Consider the following 27,500-nt stretch of genomic DNA (forward strand, 5'->3'; position numbering starts at 1 on the left):
GAGGGGTAAAGAGGCCAGTTGCGGTTGCGATGAGATGAGATGGCGGTTGATGACCCAGCAGCGAAGGAGTTTGTTTTGTTTGTGTACGTGGCGCGTTGACGGATTGACGAGGGGATGAAGCAAGCAAGCCGATCCAAGAAATGCCACACAGGGAATGGGTACACGATAAAAATGATGCGAGGTGGCGTTTGTGGCATGCACGAGTCATGACGATTGGAGGCGAAGTGAGAAAAACGGCAAGAACGAAATCGGGTCAGCATATTCTTTAACAAGCTTCAGGAAAAAGTCATGAAACAAAGGAATCACAAAGACACAACTTGTAAAAGGTGTTTGTAAATGCAAGATAGAGATTTTCGCCCATACTGATTATATACAGCATACGGCAAGATATCCAAAAGAAAACGATTGCAGCTATGCGGCGCGGCAGAATCGCTACACGGGCATAGCAAAATTCCACAAGCCACAGCGTACAGTCATGGTGCAGTCTTGCCTCTAGTCTTTCCCGGCGCACACACAAGCCAGAAACTCGACTCACAGGTGTTTAAATGTAGAGAACCGCCAAATTCTAAAGGTGTGATGTGGCAGAGAAAAAGATTGGAATGTGATGCGTTGGGGGAGGTGTTACGGGCTGGTCGAGGACACGGGGCGGGTGTTCGAGAGCAGAAAGGGCGAAGGGAGTAGATCAAGCAGAGACAGCTATGGCAGGAGTGAGAGGGAAGCGGAGGAACTGAAGAAGCGACAGCGCACAGTAGAAAGAGCTGGCTGGGAAGTGTTTATATTCGTGAGGCGGCAGAACGGGAGTGCTTTCGAATAATTCAGGATTCGCCTCGTGACCGGCCGCGCTCTGGAGTCGTCTTCCTTTTGCGGGGATTTCTCCCTTTAACATTCAGGAGTCGCAATCGTCATCGTACTTCAATTTTCAGGGAAATCCACGCGACTGTTCTCGGATGTGCATCGCATGTGATCCAGCTGCTGTGTTCGTTCTTCGCTCGTCTGCGGTTGTGGCCGCCCACCAGCCGCCGGCCGCCGCCGCCGCCGCCTCATCCTCTTAAATGCCACGTCAGAAAGCTGACTGGACTGCTCGTCGAGACGCGACGCGCCTTGCTTCCTATCCCAACATAAGACATCCCTCTATTATTCCTTCCTTTCGCCACTGGAAATTTTCTTCCATCCACATTTATCTCCCGCTCTTGCCGTTCCATCCTATTTCAACATGCTTCGGAGAACAATTCAACGTCCCAGCGAGCCGCCGCTCACCTCAGCCACTTCTGGGGGCTACGGTATCGTATCCACTCCCTTCAAGGTACCCAAATCTTCAGCACCTAAACGCGAATCAGCACTTCCAGCGCGAAAGCGGAAAGCGGTCTCGTATAAAGAAGAAGGATCCTTTGATGGCAGTGGCGATTATGAAGACAATAATGAAGGAAGGGCCAGCAAGAAAGGCAAATTTGCTATGGGTAACAAGGAGTATGGCTCCGATGGCGTGTTGGGCGATATGGCCAAATGGTGTAATAGAAAATTTCCGGTGTTTCAACCAAAAGACAAGTCAGGGGTATTTACAAAAAGGTCTGTGGCCTGTTCTCCCTTTTCCTCATTCATCTCATGATGATTGACCGGCAACCATTAGCTTCTCAATCCCAGTCATGTATTGCCCCAAGACCTCAGAACCCATAATACACTCGCTTTCCCATGCCTCTCTTGGTGCCCGCAGACATCCTACTCTTATCCCCAGGCCTCTACACAATCCTATGGACGACCATGCTATCGTTCTGTTCGATCCCACTATTGATGATAAGCCGAATCCAGAGGATATGAAGGCAGCAGAATTTCATGAAGAAATGAAGAAGAAAGAAGAATTGAACAAGGGGCCGCATAGAAGCTTGAAGGCCATCCTTGGTATTGTTGATGAAAAGAAGAATAAGCAGGTTGTCAAGGTGCCAGTTGTCATAGACCCAAGGCTTTCGAAAGTCTTGCGACCTCACCAAATCGAAGGTGTGAAATTCCTATACCGGTGCACAACCGGTCTGATTGCAGATGGAGCATGGGGATGTATCATGGCAGATGAAATGGGTCTCGGAAAAACTCTGCAATGTATCGCTCTCCTTTGGACACTTCTCAAGCAGTCGCCCGTTGCCGGGAAGCCTACGTGTGAGAAAGTTATTATCGCCTGCCCCACGTCACTCGTTGGTAATTGGGCCAATGAGCTCGTCAAATGGCTTGGAACAGGAGCGGTCAGTCCTATGGTAGTGGACGGCAAAGGGGGAAAAGCTGAGCTTATCCCCGCTGTGAGGCGGTGGGTGCAAGCACACGGCAGGAATGTCACTTTGCCTGTGATGATCGTGTCGTATGAGACTTTGCGAACTCTACAAGAAGAGTTGGCTAGTTGTGAAATTGGGCTGCTTCTTGCTGATGAGGGTCATCGGCTCAAAAACGCGGGTATGTCGATGATACGACCGGGCACCATGTGATCTTGCTTACCATCTGCGTGCAGAGACTCTTACCTTCCAAGCTCTTACCTCTCTCAAAGTCCAGCGTCGAGTCATTTTAACTGGAACACCCATACAAAACGACTTATCTGAGTATTTTGCTCTATTGAATTTTGCCAACCCAGAGTATCTTGGTTCGAAGCTTGATTTCAAAAAGAACTTTGAGTCCAAAATTCTCAGAGGGCGTGATGCCGATGCAACGGAGAAAGAAAAATTGGAAAGTGACGCGAAATTAAAAGAGCTTGGTGGACTCGTGAGCAAGTTCATCATCAGACGGACAAACGACCTGTTATCCAAATATCGTATGTGTTTCGGTATGAGGTTGTTGGACAATTTCTGACAATCATTTAGTGCCTGTCAAATACGAGCATGTCGTATTCTGTCGCCCGAGTCCCCTTCAAGCATCGCTCTACAATCTTTTCGTTACCTCCAAGGACGTCCAACGCCTCCTTCGAGGAAAAGATTCTCAACCTCTCAAGGCCATTGGTCTTCTCAGAAAGCTGGTTAATCACCCGGATCTTCTCAATCTACCCGAAGACCTTCCTGGCAGCGAAGCCTTGTTACCAGATGGGTATAACGGGAAGGGCAGGGACAGAACCGTCAACTGCCAGTATTCTGGGAAATTTGTTGTTCTTGAAAGGCGAGCATCTATACACTTGCTGTAGGCTAAGGACTGACTTAGATTTCCAGGATGCTAGACCACATAAACCACCACACAAATGACAAAATAGTACTCATCAGCAACGCTACCCAAACTCTTGACCTGATGGAGAAGCTATGTCGCAGTAAGCGGTATGGCTATCTTCGGTTAGACGGTAGCATGTCGGTCCCCAAGAGATCAAAGATTGTGGCGCAGTTCAATCAGCCCGAAAGCAAGGAATTTGTCTTTTTGCTTAGCTCCAAGGCAGGTGGATGTGGCATTAACTTAATCGGCGCCAACAGATTGGTGCTGTTTGACCCTGTGAGTGAATTCTTTCATTGGCACGAAACAGTATCCTAATTAGTGATCCAGGATTGGAACCCTGCCAGTGACCAGCAGGCTTTGGCTCGTGTCTGGCGTGATGGCCAAAAGAAAGAATGTTTTGTCTATCGATTTCAGACGACAGGTACTATTGAAGAAAAAATATTCCAACGACAGTAAGGAGTGATCTAGATCCCGGGGCTTCAAGCGGTACCACTAACAAATTCTCTACAGATGTCAAAAGCAAAATCTCTCAGCGTGCGTGGTAGACGAAGCAGAAGATACGGCCCGACATTTCACGCAGGGTGACCTACGACAACTGTTCAATTTCAACCCCGAAACTTTGTGTGATACGCACGATACATACAAATGCAAACGATGTCGAGAAGGCAAACAATTCGTCAAGGCCCAAGCCCTGCTCTATGGCGATGCCAGCACGTAAGTCTCAGCGCTTTTCTATATATTTGCCATCATACTGAGATAATTCGACAGATGGAATCATTATCCCAACGAGGAGCTCGGGAAGATGCATGACGACCTATTGAGAGCGGAATTGGGTCTCCCAGAGGTGTCATACGTCTTCCAGTACATTTCTCACTGATCCCCACATTTTCCATGTGCAGTATCTTTTCTATCCCGCTCGGTTGGTTCTACTATAATATCCAGAGTGGTGTATTGCGATATCTATCATTCTGTAGTTTTGTTGTTTTTCGTGACCCGTGATCTCTTATGTATCGTGTTCTAAAAGGCCTTATCATATATACATGTCACGGGAATATTGTTGTTGGTCACCGGTCTAGCGTTGCTGTTTGTCATGATTTAGCATGTAATCCAGTGATAATTGACTATGACAACCAAGTGTCACGATCTAAAAACAATCCTCCGGATTGAACGAGTAAACGATGATCAATCGCTCACTTGCCTACCAAGTAACAAATAAGCTCGTTATAGTTTTGAGAACAGCAGATCATTTGCTTGCTCTGTGACAGAAGTTCACAGTCGTCTATCAATGATATGATACAGGGTATAGCAGGGAGAATCGATAACAAGTGCGAACAGTAAATAATCAACGACAGAAATGGCACGCGATAAGAAGAATACAGCAACAACAACGAACAACATCGTCACCATCATCAACGAACCTTCACCTCATCATCTATCTACTCTAGTTCACTATTTTCATTACGGCTGACTTTCTTCTGCCCCTGCTATAGTTCATTTTCTGGTTGTACAAAGATGACAACAACGTCGTCTCAGATAGTGATAATAAGATGTTAATATTATTTTCAGCACGAAAATGTAAGAAGTTGTGTCCAGTATTTTTATTAGACGCAACCAAGAAGAAGAATGAAGTGACTCACCTTCACCTGTCAGGATTCAGCTTCTCTCTAGTTATGATTTACTTCCTTTATTCCATCTTGCCATTCTCAAGTGTACTACCAGTGACTTTGTAGCCGATGACAAGATCGCAGTTTTGGTTATTTCAAGCGTCGAGAGGCACAGTCAGTAAGGGTATGAGAATTTCTGTTTTGCATATCTAAGTCGCTGCACCGATCTGCATCCAGCTTGCTGACCATGGTCCACGAGTCATTACTTCAAGTAAATCTGCCATTTCCATGGCACTAAGCCGATTTAAGGTGACATAGAAAACGGGTTTCAATACATCAGCAATTCACGCAAATGAGCACGAGGAGTCAATACATCAGTTTCGCGCCAGACAAGTGCCGCCCACACTCCCAGTCACCTGGGTCATGTATATACAAATCGCTGGATAAAGAAGGGTATAAGTATGTTCAGTCACAATTGCAAAAACTTTTCTTCAGGTTTTCCTCAATACTCTGTCGTCATTTTCCTGGGCCGCTCTGCCTCAGTTTGAGATCACATCATGAGTAAACAAACTCTCTGCTATCGAATCATTGTTAGGAAACTCAGACAGCAGCGGCAGGAGCTTGTTGCCCCATAGAGGCATAGTACCTATCAGGTGTCAGCTTAAAGACGCTCTTACGCTTGTCAAAACACTTACGCGGCATAGGCGTCAGCACCACCGGTGGCGGGACTTCCATATCCACTCACGGCGCCAGTCTGGTAACCGGCGTAACCCGGGTAAGCTTGTTGACCGTAGGCAGCAGCACCTGGGGCGGCTTGCTGGTAGCCCTGAGCTTGGAAATTGGGGGGACCACGGAAACCACCAGAGTCTATCCCAAGGTTAGTAAGACACATAAAAAATGGTGGACGATAACATACTGGTCTGCCAATTTTCGGGAAGCCTCCAAGGGGGGACCCTACTCTGGGGTGGAATAGCACCAGGAGCGCCAATGGCAGCAGCAGGAGCGGAGCCTGGCGTGGATCCACCACCTTCGCCGAGCTCTGCCATAAGTGCAGTGTACTCTGAATCGAAAGCAGTTTGTTTATTCTGAGTAAGGCTTGGATCACCACGACCGCGGCAATCTCGTGCCATATGGCCGGCTAAAAGACAATGAGAAACGGGCTGGATTGAAGAAATAAGAATACGACGTACCTCCGCCACAAATACGACAGATGACATTGGCGCTATACACTCTCTGTTGTGGGCATTCCCAACGCCTGTGGCCTTTTTCGCCACAGTTTTGGCAAAGCTGGTTTTCGTCGTCTCGAAGAGTACCGTTAAGCGAAGCCAATTCTCGAAGCTGGTTTCGCTTATGATCATTTTCGCCTTCAGGGGTGGACGCAGCCTTGAGCATCGAATCAGTTTACAATACAATTTGGCTTCAAAAAAATACTCACAGTTTCTATAACCTTGTTGATCAGGGCGACACAAGTCTTGACCTTGCTCTCATCGTCGGCGGTGATCAAACAGTGCAATTCATCCTCCTCATCCTGGGGGAAGTTACCGGCCCTTCCCTTACCCTCCTTGACGCTTCCCTTACCCCGGATGCTGATTTTGGCACCGCTTTCCCTTTCCATCTTTTTGAGAGAATTACCACGAGGACCAACGAGCAAACCGAAAAAGTTGATCTCAGGGAATTCTTTGACAGGAATGTAGACTTTGTCTTGAGGTCGAGAACCTCGTTTATGCTGGAAGTCCACAGGGGGTCGGAAATTGGGGTCTGACTTGACCGCTCGATCAATTAATCTCGTACGCTCATCTTCCAGTTTCTTGCGATATCTCAATTCCCTTGTATTGGTCCTGCGTCCGTAGGCATCGTATTGAGGAGTTGGAGATGGAGAACGCTGACCCTCGGGGGGTACGACATCACCGGTCCTCAGTTTGCGATTGATCTCCTCGAGACGGACGTGAATAGCATAATTGTCAAGTTCTGTCTGAGAAACATTACCCATGACAGCGACAGGCATTCCAGGAACATTGACTTTGGCTGAAGCGTCGCCCCATCGAGATCGACGCTTCCGCGGGCCATCTGCGTCGGGTGAGTCAGCAGTACGGACGGCAAATTAAGACGAAAAACGACGTACCTTCATTTGAGTCTCCTCGATCCCTAGAACGCTCACGGCCTCTGGGAGCCTCTCTCCTATCCCCTTCATCCCACTTCGACCTCTCGTCTCGTCTGTCACTGTGTCCATCCCTAGGGTAGTCGTCATATCTTCTGTCCCTATCGTCTCGCACATAATCATCCCTCCTTCTGTCGTAATCATCCCTTGGCCTCTCTCTGTCATCCCGAGCATCACGTTCGCGCTCTTGTCGGCCGTTGAAATACTGAATATCGGCAGCAGGACGAGGTGCGTAGGAAGGTGAATTAGAGGGAGGACCTTCTTCGGGGAGACCGAAGCGTCGCTTGTTTGCGAGAGGGACCTGCTGAGTGTGAGCTTGGCGGGGTAATGAGGTTGTATAACTCACGTCGTTCGTGCCGGTTGTCTTTGCAGCTGGTCTCCACATTGGTGTTTTTTATGTTATGAAGAAAAAGATGTTGCGGATGGAGATGTGAGATGGCGCTGGAAGAACTGGCTCATTTCTCAGTGGCGACATATTTTCCAGGCCCATTTCCTTTATTTTCTCCCGGATATCTCAGCTACTTGGAGTCCGATTCATTCATTACAACATCTTATCCATTTTTCCACATTTTCAAGCATGCTCAGCACAAGTAGTAAGTACCCCCAGCTTCACATCCAGCTCACACAATCAGCATCTCTCCAGGGCGGAAAAGTCTCTCGTGAGGAATACCGCAGACAGAAAGACCTCGAAGCCGCCCGTAAAGCCGGTACCGCTCCAGCGGCCTTGGACGAGCAGGGTAATGCCATCAACCCACATATTCCGGAGTATATCACCAAAGCTCCATGGTATGCCGACACCGGTCGTCCTTCTCTGGCGCATCAACGTATCAACGAGCAAGGTCCCCATCTCAAACTCGATGAATGGTACGACAGAGGCGCCAAAGCTGGGCCGGCGGCGAAAAAATACAGAAAGGGCGCTTGCGAAAACTGCGGGGCAATGACGCACAAAATGAAAGACTGTGTGGAGAGACCGAGGAAGAGAGGGGCAAAGTTCACCAATAAGGATATCGCTCCGGATGAGCTTGTTCAGCAATTTGAAGGAGATTACGATGCCAAGCGTGATAGGTGGAACGGATATGACCCTGCATCTTACAAACACGTCGTGGAGGAATATGAGGCGACCGAGCAAATGCGGAAGAAGTACAGAGAAGAAGAAATTGATCAGCAGACGTCTACCGATATGGCTGTTGTGAAGAAGCTTGCCAAGAAGGATAAGGAGGGTAAAGTGGAAGATGATGATGATGACTTTGGATCGAGCGACGAGGATGAAGATGACGAAGACAAGTATGCCGATGCTGCTGATCAGGTCGGTCAGAAATTGGACACCAAAACCAGGATCACCGTGCGAAACCTGCGTATTCGAGAGGATACTGCGAAATATCTCATCAATCTAGATGAGAGTTCGGCATATTATGATCCCAAGACGAGATCGATGCGCGATGCCCCTGTTCGGAATATGAATCCTGAAGATGTAAGTGATTGTCTATTTACTCATGTCTAATACTGATATGTCGTAGATGAAATTCGCCGGCGACAACTTCCAGCGGTACTCGGGCGACGCAACCAACATGCAGAAGCTTCAACTTTTCGCCTGGCAGTCTGCTCAGAAGGGTAGCAACATCAATGTTTCAGCCAATCCTACCGCGGGTGAATTGTTGCATCGAGAATTCCAACAGAAAAAAGAGGTCCTCAAGGATACCAACAAGACATCTATATTGGCCAAGTATGGTGGCGAAGAACATTTGCAAAGAATGCCAAATGAGCTGTTGAGTGGTCAGACTGAAAATTGTAAGCAAATCGTACGCTCTCGTCAACAGGGCGCGGCCTAACGTATAATCAGACGTGGAATACTCTCGATCGGGACAAATCATCAAAGGGCGAGAACGCGCCAAAGCTCGATCAAAGTATGATGAAGATGGTAAGTTCTTCTACATTTTTGCCTTGCCTCATCGCTGAGATGGATGCAGTCTATATCAATAATCATACCGCCATCTGGGGCTCTTACTACGATCTTTCTACTTCGCAGTGGGGTTTCGCCTGTTGCCACTCCGTTCTTCCTGGATCGTACTGTACTGGCGACGCCGGCAAATTGGCAAATGCTGCTTCTTCTGCTTCCGCACTGCTGGCTTCGTCTAATGAGCGCTCTAAGATTGAAGAGGCTGCTGAAAAGGAGCGCGAGTCTCTCGCCGAGCAGCATCTTAAGGATCTCGCGTCTGGCAAGGCCAAGAAAGGCAAGGAGAGGGAATGGGACTTGCCGCAATATGCCAAACGTCGTGAGGATGGAGAGGAGCTCGATTTAGATAAGGGGAGGTTGAAGAACGCCCTCAAGGAGGAGAAGAAGAGAAAGAAGATGGGTGAAGACGAGGCTTGGCAGCAGACCAAAAAAGGAAAGACAGATGTCACCCAGGAAGAGCTCGGTAAGTCTGCACTTTGAAACAACGTGCTATATGGACCACCGCTGATCAGTTAAGTAGAGGCATATCGATTATCAAGGCAGGCCTACGACGATCCCATGTCAAATTATCAGGACCCTGAAGACCAGTAACCAAAAGGTCAAATTTCAAACATGTACCTTTTGTAATACCAGTACACTATGTATGACTATACTTGCATCTCCCATGTATAAGGCAAAGCACATCAAGCGCCACGAAGGAAACCCAAGGTACCCAAGGCATATCCCACAAGTTCTCTTAGCCTCTTACTTTCTCTTTCTTGCTCTAGTCTCAATGCTCCGAGTCCTTCCTTCAACTCGGCATTGGCAATCAGCATATCGCCGTGCACTCTCAAAAAGACAGACATAATTGCCTGGATGGCTTCATAATCTCGGTGTGATTTGAGTCGCTGGGTGAGCGCATTGATGAATGAGGAAAGATGGGTGAGAGAGATGAGTGATCGAATTTCGAGGTCAAGAGTGGAGGGAGGTAAAGCCTTCATGTATTCAAAAAAGGTGTTGTCTACTCACAATAAGTTCTCAATTCTGTTTGAAGAAGTATGACTCACAGCTTCCAGTCTCATCCTCTACACTTAATCTCCTCGTGAATTCGCTTTCTAACCAGCTACCGTCCAGTTCCAGCCTCTTCCCCTTATGAAGTTCTTCCTCTGTCCGGTTCTTATCGACGGCCGACAAGTCGAACTGAGTCTCAAGTCCGCTTATAGTGGGCAAGAAGAACGGAGCCTTTTCGGGCGCCTTTGGAGCCTCTTTAGGTTTATTCCGTTGCTGCATCACGTGTTAAACAGCTTATCCAGATCAAAAATTAAAACAGGCTTCTTACTTTTATGGTCTCGAGGTTGAGAAGCATTTGCCATCGCGACCTCGGTATAAGAGAGAGAGTAACCAACGACTCGTCAATTTGATCAGGAGTGGTATAGATGTCTGTAAATTCAGGTGCACCGACATCCTCGATACCCTCAATAGCTGCCATGGGTTAGCGAAAGACTGTCATTAAGAGGAAGATCTTACCGTCGTCTGCATCCAAGCCCTGAACCGTGGGCAGCCCCACTTCCACGACGTCGTCATCTTCCTCAAGATTCCTCAATGCCACGTCTGTAAACTGAGCCCTGTTCGCCCACAGATGGACTCCCACACTGTCAACATGGGCTGTGGCCAAAAAATCACCTGTAGGAGAAAAGGTCACACTGGTAGCGATGGAAGATGTCTTGAACGCGTCAATGAGTTTACCAGTGGGAATATCGTAGGTACGAATGATAGAATCCAGAGAAGTGGCAATCACCCAGCGGGAATCGGGTGTAAAGACGACATCAAGGATACGGCCTTTGAAACCTCTTAGTTCTCGAACGACCCTGCGGGATTCGATGTCAACAAGACGGATAACCAGATCATCACAGGTCGCCGCAAGCAGCCCACTGTCGCGATGGAGGGAGATGGCTGTTATAGAAGACTCTATTTGCACCTCGTCTAGTTTTTGAGTGCTATGAAAGTCAAAGAACTACACCTGGATTGAGCATCTTGTCTTCCCACGATGTGGGCGTGTGTCACTTACGTAAAGTTTTCCTTCAAGTGTGCTGGCAACGAGTATGGTGTTCAATGCGTCTGTTGCAAGACCAGTAATAGCCTGCACAGACTTATTGCCCTTAGCTCTTTCCGGCTTCCTTACTTTTGCCTTCACCATGCCCGTGCTTTGCGAGATAATTTTAGGTTTCGAGTTACCAGGCGCGGCGCCCGTTAGAGCAAAAGATTTGCGCTCTTTCCCTGATTGCATGTTCCACATCCTAATTTCTCCAGTGGAAGATCCTGCAATGCCAAAATTACCACAAGCGGTTACGCACACCGATTGAGCATAACCATCTTCAAGCTCGAAAGTCCATGGGCCCATACGTTTTTCTTGGACACGCCAAGTGCGAGCAACGGCATCCTCAGAATGAGCGGTGAGAACGTCCTCCCAATCTTTAGAACGCATGGAAGAGCTCGAAATAGCAGTGATCTGGGGAAATTTGAGGTGGTCAACGGTAACCCCAAGGCCAATAGCCTTTTTCACCAATGATCCTGCAGAATTCATATTAGCATTCAATGCTTTCAGACCAATCTATAGCTTACCTTGAGACAGCTCGAAACTTCGAGAGTCCCGAACGACACTGGTGTACCTGAGGGCACGATCTTTACCAGCCGTCAAAATCTGCTTTCCGTCTTCCCCGTAATATCTGACACAAGTTGGCGGGGCGTGATGACCACCGCGCAGCTTGAGTAGCCTTGGCATCCCAGTAGGAGAATCACAGAGCCATTGCTACAAGAGAAGCTATTAGAATATGAAAGACAAAGACAAGTCTTGATTGGATACGAACCTTGACACTGTTGTCCAAACTTGAAGATACGAGTAAAGGTTGTCCAGAAACCCACTGGAGGCCGCTGATACTCTGATCATGCGCACCCCGAAGGGTGTGTAGTATCCTTCCACCCTTACTGAGGTCCCAAATGGATATTGAACCCGTCGAAGATGCAGTGGCTAAGATTGACGGCCCATCTAGAGAAAAAAAATTAGTAAACAACAGGCTCATGCAAAAGAAAGGATTACCCATTCGAAATGACATTGAGGACACTGCGCCATCCTCAATCTTCATCTGCATTACTAAATCACCATGTTTGATATCTTGAATTCGGATGGATCCGTCGAGATAACCGATACCGACAACATCGACAGCAGGTGTTTGTACAATGGTAGTTATAGAAGACGGGTTAAATGGGGTGGGGTGAGGAAAAGAGTGGACAAGGGCACTTGGAAAAATATTCAGCATTCAAAGAGACGCCGACGATGGTTAACTTACCATGTTCGGACATTCCACAACTGCAATTCACCCTGTTTACTGCCTACCAGGACTTTGTTCAAATAGGTGGCGGGATGCATTAATGAAGATGCTGTAAATGAACTGTGGAAAGCAATCTGATTCCTCAAATCTACGAGAAATTAGCTTTATTCTGGCTTGAGACATACAAGATAACGTACGCCGAGTAGCCAGATCAAACACGAACATCCCTGAGCCATCCTTTTTGAGAACCAGGAAATCATCACCAAAAATTAATATCTGTCCCAGAGTCGACCCATCTGGAGAGAGGAAAGAGGCCACCTTCGCTTCGTCGTCAGCTCACAAATGGAGAAGAATTTTTGTTTCAAAAGTAACCCACTTCTTTGCCTCGATGATACTTGATGACTTTCGAGCCAGAGGAGACATATATGTCTGTCCCAGTCATCGCCAAACCGTTTATTTGGTTACCGGTATCAGCCCCTTTGACGCAAAGATCAGCATCGACCTCAAACATCATGAATGGCACGAACCAGCGAAAACTAAAGTCATTCTTGCCGCATCCCACATCAGCCAGCTCCTTCCCACTGAGGTTGTTATGTTTACAGTGGGCGTAGCGAGTGCTCCGCTTGGAGTATGGACAAACATTGCGAAAGGAACGTGGTCGGTGACATAGCCCAGAGCTCTGAAAGGTGCGAAGATGCGGGGGGGGGAGGAGGGTTGCTGCGATGGCCCAGCAGCAGGCTGGGAGGAGCGAAGCTGCTTCTTTTGTCGCTTTTTTGTCGGGTGTCCTGCAGAGCTAATCATGTTAAAGAGTGTTCGAGGACAGAGCGAGAGGGATTTAAAGGAGACGGAGATATAAATTAATAGAAGCTGCATGCCACCTTCGTTCGTTCTGAGACTCAAAAATCGAGCAATCCAAAATATTGCATTTACGTAATGGCATCCATCATTCTCTTTCTAGTCAAAAACGCGTCGCGGGATCAAAAGGGGGGGTACATTCTTTTCCGTAGGTACCAGTACATGATCATGCATTTCGTCGTTTGATCAGGCAATCGCATAACATGATCGCGCATGATCGCGCGTTTCGAGTGACTTATCAATTGACTACTGAGCGTGATCCGGGTGTCTTTCGATATAGAACTTGATCTTGCATGATCAGGCAAAATTAAAACAAGACTTGATCGCGTCAGATCGCAGCTTTGCAGCAGGTTTGCAGATATCTGGACAATGTCCAAAAAAAATCTCCCCGGTGCGAGTCGAACGCACGACTTTCAGATGTGAAGTTGTTAACCAATTACAGTCTGACGCTCTAAACCACACTAAACTACGGAGAGCTTATTGGGTTTCCATTGCAATGATATATATACATATCCTAATTGTTCTCATAATTAGAGACAGTGTGTTATCGAAAGGAGTGTATGGTGCATTTACATGGAATTTGGTTTCTGGCTCATTTTGACCACGCACGCACGTACGAACGAAGTACAGCCAATTGAAATTGAATTGTCTAATATTAACACCAACATTATTGGATTTGATCTTCCGATATATTCTCAATGACAGGGGCAGCCTGCGTTGTTTAACCAACAAATTCCACTTCTTGTTGAATGGATCCCCGAACATAACTCGTGAAACAAGTCACGAACAAGGCAAGAGAACAACAGACATCGTGCACATAATGGATAGCATATAGTGAAGGCAATCATCGTTCACTCTCTAATTTTACACTTCATTTGTGCGGATTACCGTCAAGTACACATAATCATTTGTCTGTAGATGATTGCCCTCACATGGACATGGCTGTGAGCCTCTCCTGTGGATTTTGCCCATTCCAGAGCTCCCGTCCGTCCACAGTCTTGGTAAGTTGAGGAAGACCAATCTGTTCAATGGCGAAAGAGGCAGCAACACTACCCCACCTCACCGCTTCCAAATCGTCAATATCTCAATGTTCACTTGGAGCTGGACTGGGCCGCTTACCCTCATCTAAACTCTTTCCTTCCGACAGTGCGGCAGCTATTCCTCCCATGAATGCATTGCCTGCTCCAGTAGGATCTATTACTTTTCCTTCATAGCCATCCCTCTCTTTGTTCCAATAGGCTGGGATCCATTTTACTTCTGGTCGATACCCTCTTGGATCGGCGGATGCATAACAACAACCCAAATGACCTGCGCGGATGACAGCACCTATTCGAGGTCGCAAATATGCTAGGGAGCGGCAAATTTTGGTAAGAACAGCTTTAAAATCGTCATCCGTGAAGGTGGGATCTGTCAAGAGGGAGTAAAGGCGTAGCGCTTCGTTCTGGTTTGGTCTGCTCTTAACCATCAGTCTCAGTCCTCCAAAGTAAGTGCCACACTTACCCCAAGATATCGACATGGGACGCTATGGAAGTGACTGCCTCCAACGACTCATCCTCTGGCTCCCAAACGATGAGAGGTGACCATCCTTTGGAAGTTCTGAAATTGTTGATTTCATCGAGTACTATTCCAGCCCGGGGAGCCGGATAAGAGATGAAATGAATTACAGAAGGCACAATGTCTTCGAACTGCGTCCCTTTGAGAGAATTCGGTGTAAGAAGAACAGGCTGACATAGGTATTCGAACCTAGATGATGCCCAGCCATCAGCAAAAATCATCCCATGATTAAAATTCTTAACATAGTTCATACCCTCTTGTCTCGCCATCATACCGATTGACTGCTCTTGCAGTTGGAAGCCCGTCAGTTCTCTCTCTGAAAGCCCACATCTCATTTCCATAGGACTCCAGTACATCTTTGAGAGCTCGAGGAAACGTTGAAGGTGTGTAGTCTACAATCATGCCCAGCTGGGTGGGTGGGAGGAATGCACGCGCCCCGATTACCGCTATATCATGATGGCGTCGTCAGTGCAGCACTACTAAACAATTTATGTGTGGCTGGCCTGGATGACAGGACATACCGTAGGTACCTCCTCCCCCTATCTTCATCTGTGTCAGCTATTGGACTAGGCTCAAGGTGAAGGGATACCTGATCGGGCTGCTCTATGGGTCTTTCAATGCCATCATTACCAAGGCGAGTGAAGGTGTCAATGATGAAATGTTCTATTCTGTTCATCAGCGAAAGCGCAACGGAAGAAATCAACAGATGCTAACCCAGGGTCAAAACTTTCCGTTGCTTGGACAAAGTCATGAAGTCCAGAGTGTATATTATATATAGGGTTACTTCTTTTTACTTTGTAGAAAAGACGAAAAGAAATGATGACGAAAAACAAAAACAAAAACAAAAACAGAAAGTGCTGCTGTGACGTGATGTCCGTCTCACGCAGTCATGAGCGAAACTCGGAGCTGGTAAGGTCGGTCGGCTATTGCAAAGATAAGATCTCAAATGCCCTTCGTTTCGTCTTCCTATTCGTCCGTTCGTCCGTACTGATCTATCAACCGTCCGTCCAATAGTCTGGACGCTCGCTGGTTATCGACCCTGTGAATATCGGATACTCGGAGAGGAGGAATATTTCTTTAATTACAATCACCATTTCGCATAAAAGTCTGAAAAGAAATACCTCATCCTCTTTTGAACAACTGCCCAGCAATCGAAAAGGGAAAATCTTGGCGCAACTATTATGGCTGGGCTTTATCATGATCAGTTCGGGCGTAAGGTAGCCAAAATCCAGCTCCTTCTCATCAATCCGAACTCTACCTCGACTTTCACTCAAGATGTGGCTAGGCATCTCCACCCTCGCCTTCCAACTGATGTCGGAATAACTTTTTATACCCCTCCTCCAGAGGCGCCAGCTAGTATAGATGGCCCACTGGATGGGATAGTTTCTACTGCGGTCATTCTCAAGGATCTTGAGCTTCAGCCCAAAGGCCAAGCTGTTAACGCTCCTGAAGACAGTAGTGGGGCGTCAAGGCTTGCTACTAGCTATTCAGGTATCGTGGTGGCGTGCTTTTCAGCGCACCCACTAGTGCCTGTTTTGAAAGAGCTTCTTGCGGGGTATGATAAACCTCCACCAGTGCTGGGCATATTAGAATCAAGTGTGCTGGCAGCATTACAACTTGGACCAACCTTTGGTATCGCTACTACAGGCCCCCGTACGTTGGAACATTCTGCAAATGCAGCGGCGCGCTGATGAACCAGACAGAATGGGAACCCCTCTTTGACGAGGCAGTTCGTGCGATGGGCATATCTCCAACCCGCTATACCGGAACCAAAGGCACAGGTTTCAATGCGGTCAGTTTGCATGGCGATAAGCCGGCCGAAGCCTTATTAGAGGCCTCTTGTTTCCTAGTCCAAAAGGGTGCTAGGGTCATTATTCTCGGCTGTGCCGTAAGTTGAGTTTTGCGCCAGTCATATACGTGTTAACTGAAGGCGTCCCATAGGGCATGGCGCCCATGCGGGCATCCTTGCAAGAGCAGTTAGCCGACAGGGTGGGCCAATCGGTGGCAGTAATAGATGGAGTATCTGCTGCAGTGGATATGGCCATAGGGTATGCGAGGATGGGAATTGGTAGGACTTTTGGTCCTGACTTGAGCGAGAACTCCCCGACGACTTGATTGTTGAGCAAGGAACCCCAGGAGCCTAACGGTGCACGAATGGAGAGACCTCATCAGGACCACGATTTCTTTCTTGGGAAGTAAGCGCCATTTGGTTTATTTAAAGTACGCAAGATGCATCTTGAGCCAACGAGACCCCTTCTTTTCGTTCACTGTCTGTACTTTTTACGCCATACACCTTCTTTTGAGTATCATGATGCAAAATAATAATATATCAGTTCGAAGCAATTTGTAAATGATCATAGCACTGCATGATCATTGTCCCGGCCAACCCAAAAATGCACGACCAACGATTAGACTATTGCCTGCTCTGATCAAGTATTATCGGATACTCGCCTAACATAATCAGGAATTGCAGAATTCAAATATTTTCTGACAGTTTTGCTGACGCCGATGTCAAGTATTTCTAAGCCCAAAAGTGATATTACAGTGCTATGATAACGAACGACACACTTTCCATTTTACATCACAATGGAAAAAGAACGTATCGGCAGAGGTGTATACATTCATACGCTACTGATAAGCAGTTGTCAGGGTCACTACCCCATTTTATATTTTTTTACAAGCGCCGAATATCGACGTCTTCTTCCGCTCTCGTTGACATGCTTAAGCCCATGATATAGATTAAAGCATGAGTAAATCTGCCAAAGTAAAATTCTTTCCCTTGAGCTTGATAACTCGGTGTGTATTGTCCACAGTCTGCGCAACTTCAGTGACGCACATCTTGGTATTTTCCTTTTTACTTACTGTCCACCATCTATCTAGACCGTCTCTAGACATCATCCCCGCACAATTCTTCAGATGGTGTAAGTTCAAGTCTTTGAGCGTACATTTAATTCACACTCACCTTGAACCACAAAAAGGGGTCCTGCACGACCAGCTTTTTTTCACCCCAATTTCTGGGCTGTATGCCTCTGTCCCCCTTCCCCATTCTTTCTTCCTCTTTAAATCTCTCCTGTCTAATCATGTCCTCCGATTGCCTGATCCTTTCCAATGAAATCCCTAGGTTAAGGAGCGTGTCCCTCCTTTGTTGCGATTCCCTTATTTCTTGGCCATACTCTTTCGCGCGGGGTACAATACCACCTTGGAGGATGGAAACGATCTGCGTGACTCTATCAAATTTTTCACCACGCAAAGGAGCCGATCCATTAAGTGAGAAAAATTCAAAGAACCCCCGGATGGCATCAGCCGCAGTGAGGTTCGGATTCGATGGTTTCCAGTCATCAGAAGGAGAGAGGCTGAATCCCACATGCGCCTTGACACCTTGCTCCTTTCCCCAAGAAACCCAAACCACGTCATGTTCTGAAGTGTCTTCTGGTCTGCAGACCTCTGGGACATTGATATCTGCTTGCAGATTTGGTAGGTGACCGATGTGCTGAAGGTAAGCAATAGCCATCAAAGTCAGGCAATATGACGACATGGTTGCAGGGCCCTTGGCACCAGAAGGGTCATTCAATTTGTGAGAAGAGGCCCAGAGTTTCAAAGCGTGGACCATAGGACGAAGAACGTAGGGTGCAAGTCTGCAATAATGCAATAATAATGATGAGTTATACCTTATGTGAAAGTTAGCGTGTGTTTATGCTGGCGCCAAATTAACTCGCCATCCTCCAAGATCATTGACATTGAGATCGCACTCTTGATCTCTGTACTTGAATTTATTGATCGGGGTGCTCGCAGCAGCGATGGACTCAACATCTTCAAAGCCTGCTTGTCTTAAGCATTCTGCCATAGAGAAAGTGTCGTACACTTCAGGAAGATGTTTGAGTGGTGTGGGGATATTATTGCGTTTGTGACTAGTAGGCGTACTGAGAGGCTCTCCGGGCGGTGTCCTCCAAAAAACAGGCGCATCTGTATGAACAATGTAAGCTACGGTCTATCTCAAATTGTTGTTGTATAGCTGCGGTCTATCTCCAACTTTGGTTATACTCACACCCATGTAGCAATTTCCTGTCCTGATATAGAGCAATTAACACTGTCATACCATCATGGAAATCATAGATTACTCACCAGGACAATTAGATCCAGATCCCCACTATGTCCAGTATCACCTGCCCAGCTAACACTGCCAAACACGTCGACCCAATATCGTTTTAATCCTCCCTCCTCATATCCTTTGTATTTCGAGTTAATTATGTAAGTCAAATCATTTAAGAGCCTTAGCAAACGCAAGCGTGACTCCCTCGACGGCTCTGTCGCTTTCCACGACTCGATAGCAGAAGTCTGCAACGCATCGGGTTCTGCAGGACGTGCGACGCTATCGGGGCAGGTTACCCGATCTGAAGGGCTCTTCAGGAGGGTACGAAAGGCCGAAATACTCTCCATATGGCCCGGGAGCGGTTCGTCCAGAATATCCATGATGTTACGCGAGCGACGTCAAAGTAGACTGGTGCGAGTGACGAGCTGAGGGGGATTTTATTAATGGTGGTGGCTATAGGGAGATATAAGTTAAGCTACCTCGTAATGTGCAAGGGCAACGGTAGTGGTAGATAGGTTTCGAACTGAACCGGGTGAAAGAATGACAATCAAAGAACGACTTGTTCGAGGGGTTGAGGCCGCGCATCTGCATGTTCTGTGTTCGTTCTTTCCTCGTCGAGAACTCGAGATGCCGCCGCCGACGCGCAAAATGCGTATTTATCTTGTTATTAATTATTCTGCCGACATCGATGGATTCGCAGAGAGCTTGCCTGTTCCATCACGCACTTCGGCCCGTTTTGGTCATCCGTCCGGTTCATTGCTGCCAATCCTCAGTCAGATCCCCATTCTCCTCGAGAACATCCAGATCACCCTCTTCGCTTCGGACCCCATGGCGATTGCTTTCGGTCTCAAGCTTATCGTTGATGTTATCGAGGTTCGACAGTTGAGGATCGAGGAGATTTCAAATAATATCATTGAATGGCGAACTTATCCATGTAGCGTACAAAAACATTAAAGCAATTCTTTTGCAGCAGCGAAGGCAGCCAGGCATATGGATCTCAAGATCATCCATACGATTAAAAACTTCGCCGAAATCAATGCTGCTATAGAAGAGTTTCCTGCTTCTCGCATACTACTGTGGTCCTGGCATGTGTATGGTGCGTTTCAGTCCTTAATGCCATGCATGATAAGATGCTGGTAATTGTACTAGATGTGATAGCATCTCCTTTAAAAAGGGTGGCTTGATGACCCGAGATGACGACCACATGTCGCGCATCAGCAAACAATTCCAAACATCATCATGCAATACTAACAACTGTTCCTTTTCAGATGTTTCCAAGCGCATATTTGCCTTGACGGAGGGGCATCGTGCTGATGTTTCCGCTTCAAATAGCATTGCAATTGTTCCTACGGGTGAGAAGAAAAATGAGGTGTACCCACCGTATGCTGTGTCCCGCTCAGCACAACCCAACACCACCACGATAACGGACAAGGGACGAATGGTGGACGAATGAATAAACTGAAAGAAGATGGACCATGAATATGCGTTTTTTCTGCTCAATGAAATATGTAAGTATAGGTACAGCTTGATGATATGCACGTAAGAAGCCTGTAAAAGAAGAGCACCATATGTATGCACTAGCAAACAACAATCATAACCCAAGACACGTGAAACAAAAAAAAGCAGAAAGTTATGGAAACAAGGGACACTTGATCTACTATCGTCTACCGATGTGTTGGCGTCTTCTTTCTACAGCTATCCCTTTCTTACTGGGCTTTGTAGCTCATTGAACTTCGATTCAAAGAATGCAGGCGCTGTAATTCAAGAAGCAATCGGAACATCTGATCAAAGCAATTGTTTGTCAGATCGACACCATTTATCTAACGATAGACGCCGAATATGGTGACTCACGTAGGCTTGCATATCTACCCATGACGAGTGCTCTAACGCGAATTTCTGGCCAGCGTTTCCAATCTTTTTGGCCAAATACTAAGTGGAGGAGGTCAGAAAATTTCGTTGAGGCTATCAACATTTGGATACTCACGTCATGCCCCTTGCTGAAGTCGACATGACCTGCGTCATCCAAAGGTCCAACGAAGAACGCCATAATGTCATACAGATCAGAATAGTCGGGTTTGAGAGGGATATAGTGGTACCAAGGAGCTATTATCTTGTCAATACTCACACAAAACATTGGCTGTCGATGATAGACTTACTGAGCCATTCCTGAACAGGTATGGTACGGTCAGCCTTTTGTGTTCCGTCTTAGACCTTAAAGATAAGTAACAAACCTGATGCCACTCGGGAAACATTGTAAACTTGATAACAGGGCTCCCTGAAATGAGGAGCCTGTGAAATCTCGACGACCAGCCGTCCCCATCGACATCAAGATTGTATTTGTACACTGCTGCCTCATCAGGCCATACTTTCTTTCCGAATTCAATAGTATCTGCGACTTCCCTGCAAATTTCTTCTGAAGGACACTATTCACCCAGTCAGCGAGTGCACTGGCAAGTATTCTGCTCACTTGTACGGGTTGGCCGGACAGTTTCACATCCGCATATGCTTTGCTTAATACTCTCTCCCATCTTCTTACGATCTTAAAGCCTCCCTCTCCATCTGGCACCATAACATCCCTCAACTGCTGATCCCACCAGGCGTTTCCTCCCTTGGGCCCGTTGATCATCAGATGCAATCTCAACCGGTGACTGTCTTTCCAATCCCTCTGAGCCGTGTATCCACCAGTTGTCGATCCTCTCCAGAACAAACGGTTGTCTGTTTTATCTTCCCATCTATCCAGGAAAAGTACATCTTCTTCGGTGATGTTCATGTAACCTTCCATAGGGGGAGTTTGGAAAGAGGAATCGAAAGGGAATTTAGAAAGAACTAGGATTGGTTTTAGGACCGAAGGCGAACGATTTGCGTAATCAAGAGACATGGCGCCGTGGAGTCGCTTGAGTTCCGGGTATTCGCAAAAGTCCATTATAGGCAAATGGTCATGGATAAAAGATTTAGCTAACAGGATCAGCAAGAATCATCCTGACCTGTTCACTCACGTTGAAACTCATCGGTAGCATTCTCAGACCAAGGTCGGATATTTGCGGGAGAATCAAGTGGACATGCTTTGAACCATCCCCACGCAGGTGTACGGTAGGGATCCTCCAGAGATTTTAATTCATCCTCGTCGAAGTCTTCATTTAGGTCAGTGCTGTTATTTCAAAAGGCCCGATTATCACTCACGCTTGCTCTGCTGCACTAATTCCATGGCCCTCATTCTTTGGTCCATACCTAAGACTACACTCCCAGTATTGTGATCACTTCCTGTTACTCTCAAACGAAACTCAGGGGGGAGATCTCCTTTGAACCCTGCAATCAATTTCAGCAAGTGTTGGGGTCTATCGTATGACGATCTTTCGCCTGTGATGTTGACATGTTCTTGGCTGATGTCTAGCGTATATGTGTACGCCGCGCCTTCTAAGGCTTTACTTCTAGCAATGAACATAACTGGGGGCAGCGCGTGATGCGGTAGGATATCCTTCATCATTTGATCGTACTCGTCGATAATTTTGATGTCATGTCGCTTGCAAAAGTCGAACCAGGCATCAAAGCCCAAAGGAGGAGCAATACCATATCTTTTCCGGTATTGGGCAACCGCCTGCGGCAAGGTAGTTGACTGGGATGCCAGCATGGACGTCCAATGCGTTTCGGCGCGCTCCATCAGCTCATAAATTGGGTGCTCCTGTTTAGTGCCTGGCTGAGGTTGCAAGAGCGTTGCCATACCTTTACTGTGCCATGCCAGGCTAGATTTCCTCCCCCGACGACCGCCCTTCACAGCATATCCAAGCGGCGGAATCGGTAATCGTTCCCTTCCTAAGCCGTGACGGATACCGAACCAATAGAGGAGAAAGAATATGGCGGCCAGATAAATAATTTTTTTCGGGCGTCGGATTGGACGGGAGACTGGAGGTGCACCATGGGGAAGGATAGTGTAGGATAGGTTGGTATTCTTGAGCTTTGGAGATACGGGAGGAGTGTAAGCTCTAGAGGGGGTCATGGCCGTGGGCGAAGCGCTGTTCGTTATAGACTTTTGTTGCGGCGCGCCAGGCTACTCGATATTTAGCAGTGGTGACATACTTGTTTGTACCGAGCGAGTCTCCTCTCTTTCCGGATCTCGACCTCGATCCAGTCGTAAATAAACTTGTTTTTATTTAATTAACTCTACAGACCACAGCAGGCGAACGCCGCCTGGGCCTGGCCACGAGATGTCGGGGATTATTTAAATTGTCCCGAGGCGGCTTACCGCGGGCCGCTACGTCACCGGTTAAACGGGCCGGGTCGGTAAAGGCAGAGAGAAAAATGAAAAAGGAGGATGACGCTTTTGTGACTTGATAGCTCTTATTTATCCACATCAGTCCCCTTGACTCGCCGTCGTCATTGCATATCCACTCTTTTTATTTTCCATCCTTTCCCTTTGTCTTTTAATTTTTCATCTTTCCATTATCAGATTTAGAAATCTTCCACTGCTCACAGCCTCCTTTTTCATTAATGTCTCGCCCCATAGACCTTTCTATGTCCTCGGTCAAGAACCCCTCGCCCCTTGCGGCAGGCGGTACCGGTGGCTTTACCCCTGTCTTCGAGGCTTCTCCTGCCAATTCTCCCGCAGGTTCTCGTCGACCTTCTATCTCACAGCCCACAGCTCGTCGCCCTTCAGAAGTCTCGATTTCTCGTAGGCCTTCTGTAAATCACCAATACAGTAGCTACGTCTCGCAATATCCTCAACAAGGGTCTCTTTCCCGACGATCATCTATGGCTTCCGGCCCGCGACCTATCCGGCGGGGCGAATATTCTGGACCTGTCACGCCGTCTGTCCTATCTCGAGCTGGTTCGCCTACCTTGCCCCTCGGTAACGAATTCACTCAAGCTCCAAGGTCATACTATGAGGGTGCTTCAGGCTACACTCCTTTGGGCGGAACGCGGGAGTTGCGTAATGGGCAATTTATTGGTAGTCTGGATTGTGGTACTACGTAAGTCGCTTTCACATTGTCACATCTGTTGCCCAAGCAATAATTTTCCTTGCTCATGTACAAGTCTTTCAGCTCTACGCGATTCATCATTTTCGATAAGCGAGCAAAGATTATCGCAGAGCATCAAACCGAATTCGAACAGATTCTCCCTCATGCAGGTTGGCATGAGCATGACCCCGACGCGCTAGTTGAAGCGATGAACGAATGTATCATCAAAGCTGTTGAAAAGCTCGAATGGATGGGCTGGTCCAGAAATAGCATCAAGGGTATTGGTATGTTTCAAATGTTTCTTCCTCTGCAGATGTTCTGGTATTGACGGCGAGAAGGTATTACCAATCAACGAGAGACGACTGTCTGCTGGTCACGTTCTACTGGCAAGCCTCTGTGTAATGCTATCGTTTGGGATGATGCGCGAACTATCAATGTGGTTCGTGAGATGGAAAAGAAGCTCGACGAGGAGGGCCTGGAAATTGATGACGAGGAGGAGGACGAGATCAATCAAAAGTCTAAAATTGTGCCAGACGAAGTTGAGATGGGAACTGGTACGCATGAGGCAGCCTTCGGGGAGAAAGGTGATGTCGTAGATGGTGATACCAGTATGACTGGCAAAATTGGAAAAGCGATGGAGGGTCTCGGCTTGTCAGGCCGAGGTAAAGATGGAAAGGCGAAAAAGTACAGAAAGGGCAAGGAAGGTCTGGTGGACGTGTGAGTCTTATGGATATCTGTTGCCTCAACTCAGCCGCTCATGACCTTTTACAGTACCGGTATTCCTCTCTCTACTTACTTTTCTGCCATCAAACTTCGATGGATGTTGGATCATCAAAAGGCCGTCCGAATCGCCCATGAAGCTGATGATCTGATGTTCGGTACTGTTGATACTTGGCTTGTCTATGTGAGTTTCCTCCATTTCAAATTTCCACCTTCATTGCTTATGGTGCTTTACTTTTTCTCAGAATTTGACCGGTGCCAACAATGGCGGTCTCCATATTATTGACGTTACCAATGCCTCTCGAACACTCCTTATCTCTCTTAAAACACTTCGATGGCACGCTCCTCTCCTTCGCTTCTTCGGCCTTCGAGCTTCGATCCTTCCAAAGATCGTGTCTTCAGCCGAAGTGTACGGCAATATTTCTGATTCACTTGGCCTACCGCTTTCCGGTGTTCCAATTGCCGGTATTGTTGGTGACCAACAGGCCGCGCTCGTCGGCAACAAATGTTTGATGAAGGGCCAGGCCAAGTGCACTTATGGTACCGGTGCTTTCGTCTTATTCAACACGGGCGAAGACATTGTGAGAAGCAACTACGGTCTCATTTCTACCGTAGCCTTTCAAGCAGGTGCGGACAGTAAGCCTGTATATGCATTGGAAGGTTCTATTGCCGTGGCTGGATCGGCCATAAAATGGTGAGCATTGGCGATGAATAAGATGATTGATCGGAACTGACACTTTGAGCAGGCTACGAGACCAAATGACCCTTATTGAAGAATCTGCCGAAATGGATATCCTCGCCGGATCAGTGTCGGACACTGGAGGTGTCTATTTTGTTACCGCCTTCTCTGGCCTTCTTGCGCCGTATTGGGATCGTGAAGCTTCTGGCACTATCATTGGTCTTACTGGATACACAACTTCTGCCCACATTGCGCGGGCCACCCTTGAGGCTGTGTGTTTCCAAACTCGCGCGGTTTTAGATGTCATCGAGAAAGAGAGTGGTAGCAGGCTCGACACACTCAAGGTTGATGGTGGTGTGACCAACTCAGACTTGGCTATGCAATTGCAGGCTAACATCGGTGGCTTCAACGTTGCACGACCTTCGATGCGCGAGTCTACTGCGCTTGGTTCCGCTTTGCTGGCCGCTCATGCTCTTGGTCTGTTTGGTTGGGATCTGACCCGTCCAGAAACTCTCAGTGAGGTGAACACCGCTGGTGTCCATACATTCGAGCCCGAGTTGGAGGAGAAAGCCAGACTGAAGAAGATCAAGGGATGGAATAAGGCTGTTGATAGGGCCAAGAAATGGCATGACATCGACGATGAGGACGACGAAGAAGAAGAATACGAAAACGAAGCCGGATACGCTAAGATCATCGGGTCGGCTTAAGGGAGTGTTCAAGCAATGGTGTGCAATAGAATTCGGGGGGAACACGATAGAAACTTGCTTGCCTAGACTGACATTTGTAACACAGTGTATAAAGCAATTGCATGAAAATACCCGCTGTCTGAAATTGTTATGCTCTTACCGGCGATGTCATCATTCCTGTTGTGAAGCGCTAGCTATAGACCATAATCTTAGTAATTAGTAAGCAGTTCAGGATGATTGTGACCCCGCAAAAGGAACACTAGCACTTTGTTCACTCTCGGTGCACTTGAACAAGCGTCGCTGATGGCATGAATCTGTTGCTTCGTTGCCGGGCTCCAAAAGTCCCATTCCCGAGACAACGTACGGGATAATCAGTACCCTGCCTGGCCACGTCGCTATGCACATGCATGGCATAATGTGAGTTGGTCTGCCGTTGAAAACCATGAACGTTTTCTTCATCCCTTTCACCTAAGGTTCTAAAGCTCTTCAGAGAGTGCAGTAGTACAACAGGACTGCCCTCTGGGTATCTATTACAAATACAGCTGTTTAATATGGTACAAGAAGCTCCGGATACACTAGATTATATGATCCAGACTTCTAACTGAACTTTTTGAAGTGATGTAGCGGGCATTCTACTTTTTGAGCTTTACTGCTTTGTGGTTATGAAAGGCGACCATGCTCATCAGCCGCCCCCTGCCCCGGCACCGCCAGTCGTGCCACCTGCAAAACTACCATTGGGAACGGGATATGTCTTTTGAGTTTCGTCCTCTGGTCGAGGGATGACGGGAAGGAAGAGCAGTTGAGATTGATCTTGTGCTGGGAGTGAAGAACTGCTATCAAGGGACGCAACAGAGCGATCTGCTGCAGGACAGGGGCGGGGGGGCGGATGAGGGTCCGTCCGAGAGTATGGGGGTATAGGCTCAGGAGGTGATCTGGCGTAGACGGCATGCTGTCGTGGTCGATATCGTGCGACAGGATCGCTGTCCCTGCCCGAAGATTTTGTCAGAACCAATTCTCAATGTTATATTACACTGGGATCAAGTCTAATCCTTCAAAAACTCACTCATCGAATTCGAACTATATAACAGGAAGTCAGTTAAGCCAAGCAAGCAAGTTACAAGGAGTTTGAGCCACACGGTACTTACACAAGTACAACCGAAAACTTTCTTAAAAAATCCCTTTTTCCGAGCCGGTCCAGAGGGGATGTAAGTGCCGTCCGACTCTATGGCGGACGTCAGATTGCCTTCTGGATTAAAAGATGAGTTGTTCCACGCCAAACTCACCTCTCCTTCCACTCTCATCATGCGAATAATGGTAGGCCTTGTTGTTCCCTGTGCTTCCTCCCTTTTGAACGTTCGTCTTGCAGTCACGAGAATATGCTGATGTTGAGGAGCGACAGGTAGTGTTCGAAGACATTCTGAGCTATGGGCGATGAGGCGGCTGTCCGCTTTTTCTTGTGTGCTTTGGAATAGTCGGGCACACGACGTGTGAAGGGATGGAAGACGTTTGAGGAAAAAGAAGGTCTGAACTGCATGATTAATGGAGCATGGTTGTTGTTTTTTTGAGGTGTGAAATGAGGTTGCCGTAGATGCCGATATGCCCTGCGCTAGAAGTCGGTCACCGGAAACGGGAAATCTGAAACTTTTGGCCGAACAACACATATCCACACTCCGGTACACCTCACTCCGCAGCTCCACCCTAAAAATCCTCAGAAGCAGCGACCAGCCGTTACGTCATCACTTGCCGTTACCCATCAGCGCGAATGGCGA

General features: G+C 47.5%; 10 protein-coding genes across 10 annotated transcripts; 4 read left to right on the forward strand and 6 right to left on the reverse strand.

The window, feature by feature from the left end:
• Nucleotides 1-1,213: 1,213 nt before the first annotated feature.
• Nucleotides 1,214-4,048, forward strand: CNBD3470 (hypothetical protein; the record flags this gene model as incomplete). Its single annotated transcript, XM_770847.1, has 8 exons — nt 1,214-1,566; nt 1,628-2,436; nt 2,492-2,788; nt 2,838-3,126; nt 3,177-3,447; nt 3,499-3,623; nt 3,682-3,885; nt 3,940-4,048. The coding sequence occupies 8 exons, from the start codon at nt 1,214-1,216 to the stop codon at nt 4,046-4,048; spliced, it is 2,457 nt and encodes an 818-aa protein (XP_775940.1).
• Nucleotides 4,049-5,375: 1,327 nt separating this feature from the next.
• CNBD3480 (hypothetical protein) lies at nt 5,376-7,318 on the reverse strand (the record flags this gene model as incomplete). The annotated part of the gene is made up of 7 exons (XM_770848.1): nt 5,376-5,421; nt 5,471-5,642; nt 5,692-5,913; nt 5,966-6,158; nt 6,211-6,842; nt 6,898-7,234; nt 7,280-7,318. The coding sequence occupies 7 exons, from the start codon at nt 7,316-7,318 to the stop codon at nt 5,376-5,378; spliced, it is 1,641 nt and encodes a 546-aa protein (XP_775941.1).
• Nucleotides 7,319-7,510: 192 nt separating this feature from the next.
• CNBD3490 (hypothetical protein) lies at nt 7,511-9,478 on the forward strand (the record flags this gene model as incomplete). The annotated part of the gene is made up of 6 exons (XM_770849.1): nt 7,511-7,526; nt 7,566-8,404; nt 8,451-8,721; nt 8,774-8,851; nt 8,901-9,350; nt 9,408-9,478. 6 exons carry the CDS (start codon nt 7,511-7,513, stop codon nt 9,476-9,478), a joined length of 1,725 nt encoding a protein of 574 aa, XP_775942.1.
• Nucleotides 9,479-9,570: 92 nt separating this feature from the next.
• Nucleotides 9,571-12,837, reverse strand: CNBD3500 (hypothetical protein; the record flags this gene model as incomplete). Its single annotated transcript, XM_770850.1, has 12 exons — nt 9,571-9,887; nt 9,934-10,150; nt 10,206-10,348; nt 10,394-10,880; nt 10,935-11,437; nt 11,489-11,675; nt 11,734-11,912; nt 11,964-12,163; nt 12,214-12,343; nt 12,393-12,513; nt 12,572-12,672; nt 12,723-12,837. 12 exons carry the CDS (start codon nt 12,835-12,837, stop codon nt 9,571-9,573), a joined length of 2,700 nt encoding a protein of 899 aa, XP_775943.1.
• A 1,141-nt stretch (nt 12,838-13,978) lies between these two features.
• On the reverse strand, nt 13,979-15,355 carry CNBD3510 (hypothetical protein; the record flags this gene model as incomplete). Its single annotated transcript, XM_770851.1, has 6 exons — nt 13,979-14,115; nt 14,170-14,501; nt 14,551-14,793; nt 14,858-15,050; nt 15,085-15,267; nt 15,319-15,355. 6 exons carry the CDS (start codon nt 15,353-15,355, stop codon nt 13,979-13,981), a joined length of 1,125 nt encoding a protein of 374 aa, XP_775944.1.
• Nucleotides 15,356-15,785: 430 nt separating this feature from the next.
• Nucleotides 15,786-16,719, forward strand: CNBD3520 (hypothetical protein; the record flags this gene model as incomplete). The annotated part of the gene is made up of 3 exons (XM_770852.1): nt 15,786-16,257; nt 16,308-16,492; nt 16,546-16,719. The coding sequence occupies 3 exons, from the start codon at nt 15,786-15,788 to the stop codon at nt 16,717-16,719; spliced, it is 831 nt and encodes a 276-aa protein (XP_775945.1).
• Nucleotides 16,720-17,343: 624 nt separating this feature from the next.
• CNBD3530 (hypothetical protein) lies at nt 17,344-19,074 on the reverse strand (the record flags this gene model as incomplete). Its single annotated transcript, XM_770853.1, has 6 exons — nt 17,344-17,418; nt 17,467-17,514; nt 17,567-18,272; nt 18,321-18,567; nt 18,650-18,671; nt 18,727-19,074. The coding sequence occupies 6 exons, from the start codon at nt 19,072-19,074 to the stop codon at nt 17,344-17,346; spliced, it is 1,446 nt and encodes a 481-aa protein (XP_775946.1).
• A 1,326-nt stretch (nt 19,075-20,400) lies between these two features.
• On the reverse strand, nt 20,401-22,688 carry CNBD3540 (hypothetical protein; the record flags this gene model as incomplete). Its single annotated transcript, XM_770854.1, has 8 exons — nt 20,401-20,475; nt 20,546-20,623; nt 20,679-20,797; nt 20,851-20,860; nt 20,926-21,117; nt 21,162-21,649; nt 21,691-21,825; nt 21,875-22,688. 8 exons carry the CDS (start codon nt 22,686-22,688, stop codon nt 20,401-20,403), a joined length of 1,911 nt encoding a protein of 636 aa, XP_775947.1.
• A 491-nt stretch (nt 22,689-23,179) lies between these two features.
• On the forward strand, nt 23,180-25,752 carry CNBD3550 (hypothetical protein; the record flags this gene model as incomplete). Its single annotated transcript, XM_770855.1, has 6 exons — nt 23,180-23,658; nt 23,731-23,930; nt 23,985-24,363; nt 24,418-24,550; nt 24,612-25,060; nt 25,113-25,752. The coding sequence occupies 6 exons, from the start codon at nt 23,180-23,182 to the stop codon at nt 25,750-25,752; spliced, it is 2,280 nt and encodes a 759-aa protein (XP_775948.1).
• Nucleotides 25,753-26,413: 661 nt separating this feature from the next.
• On the reverse strand, nt 26,414-27,147 carry CNBD3560 (hypothetical protein; the record flags this gene model as incomplete). Its single annotated transcript, XM_770856.1, has 4 exons — nt 26,414-26,717; nt 26,795-26,808; nt 26,877-26,953; nt 27,015-27,147. The coding sequence occupies 4 exons, from the start codon at nt 27,145-27,147 to the stop codon at nt 26,414-26,416; spliced, it is 528 nt and encodes a 175-aa protein (XP_775949.1).
• Between the last annotated feature and the right edge of the window lie 353 nt (nt 27,148-27,500).

The sequence above is a fragment of the Cryptococcus neoformans genome, chromosome 4 (assembly GCF_000149385.1).
Source record: "Cryptococcus neoformans var. neoformans B-3501A chromosome 4, whole genome shotgun sequence".
NCBI classification, from domain to species: domain Eukaryota; kingdom Fungi; phylum Basidiomycota; class Tremellomycetes; order Tremellales; family Cryptococcaceae; genus Cryptococcus; species Cryptococcus deneoformans.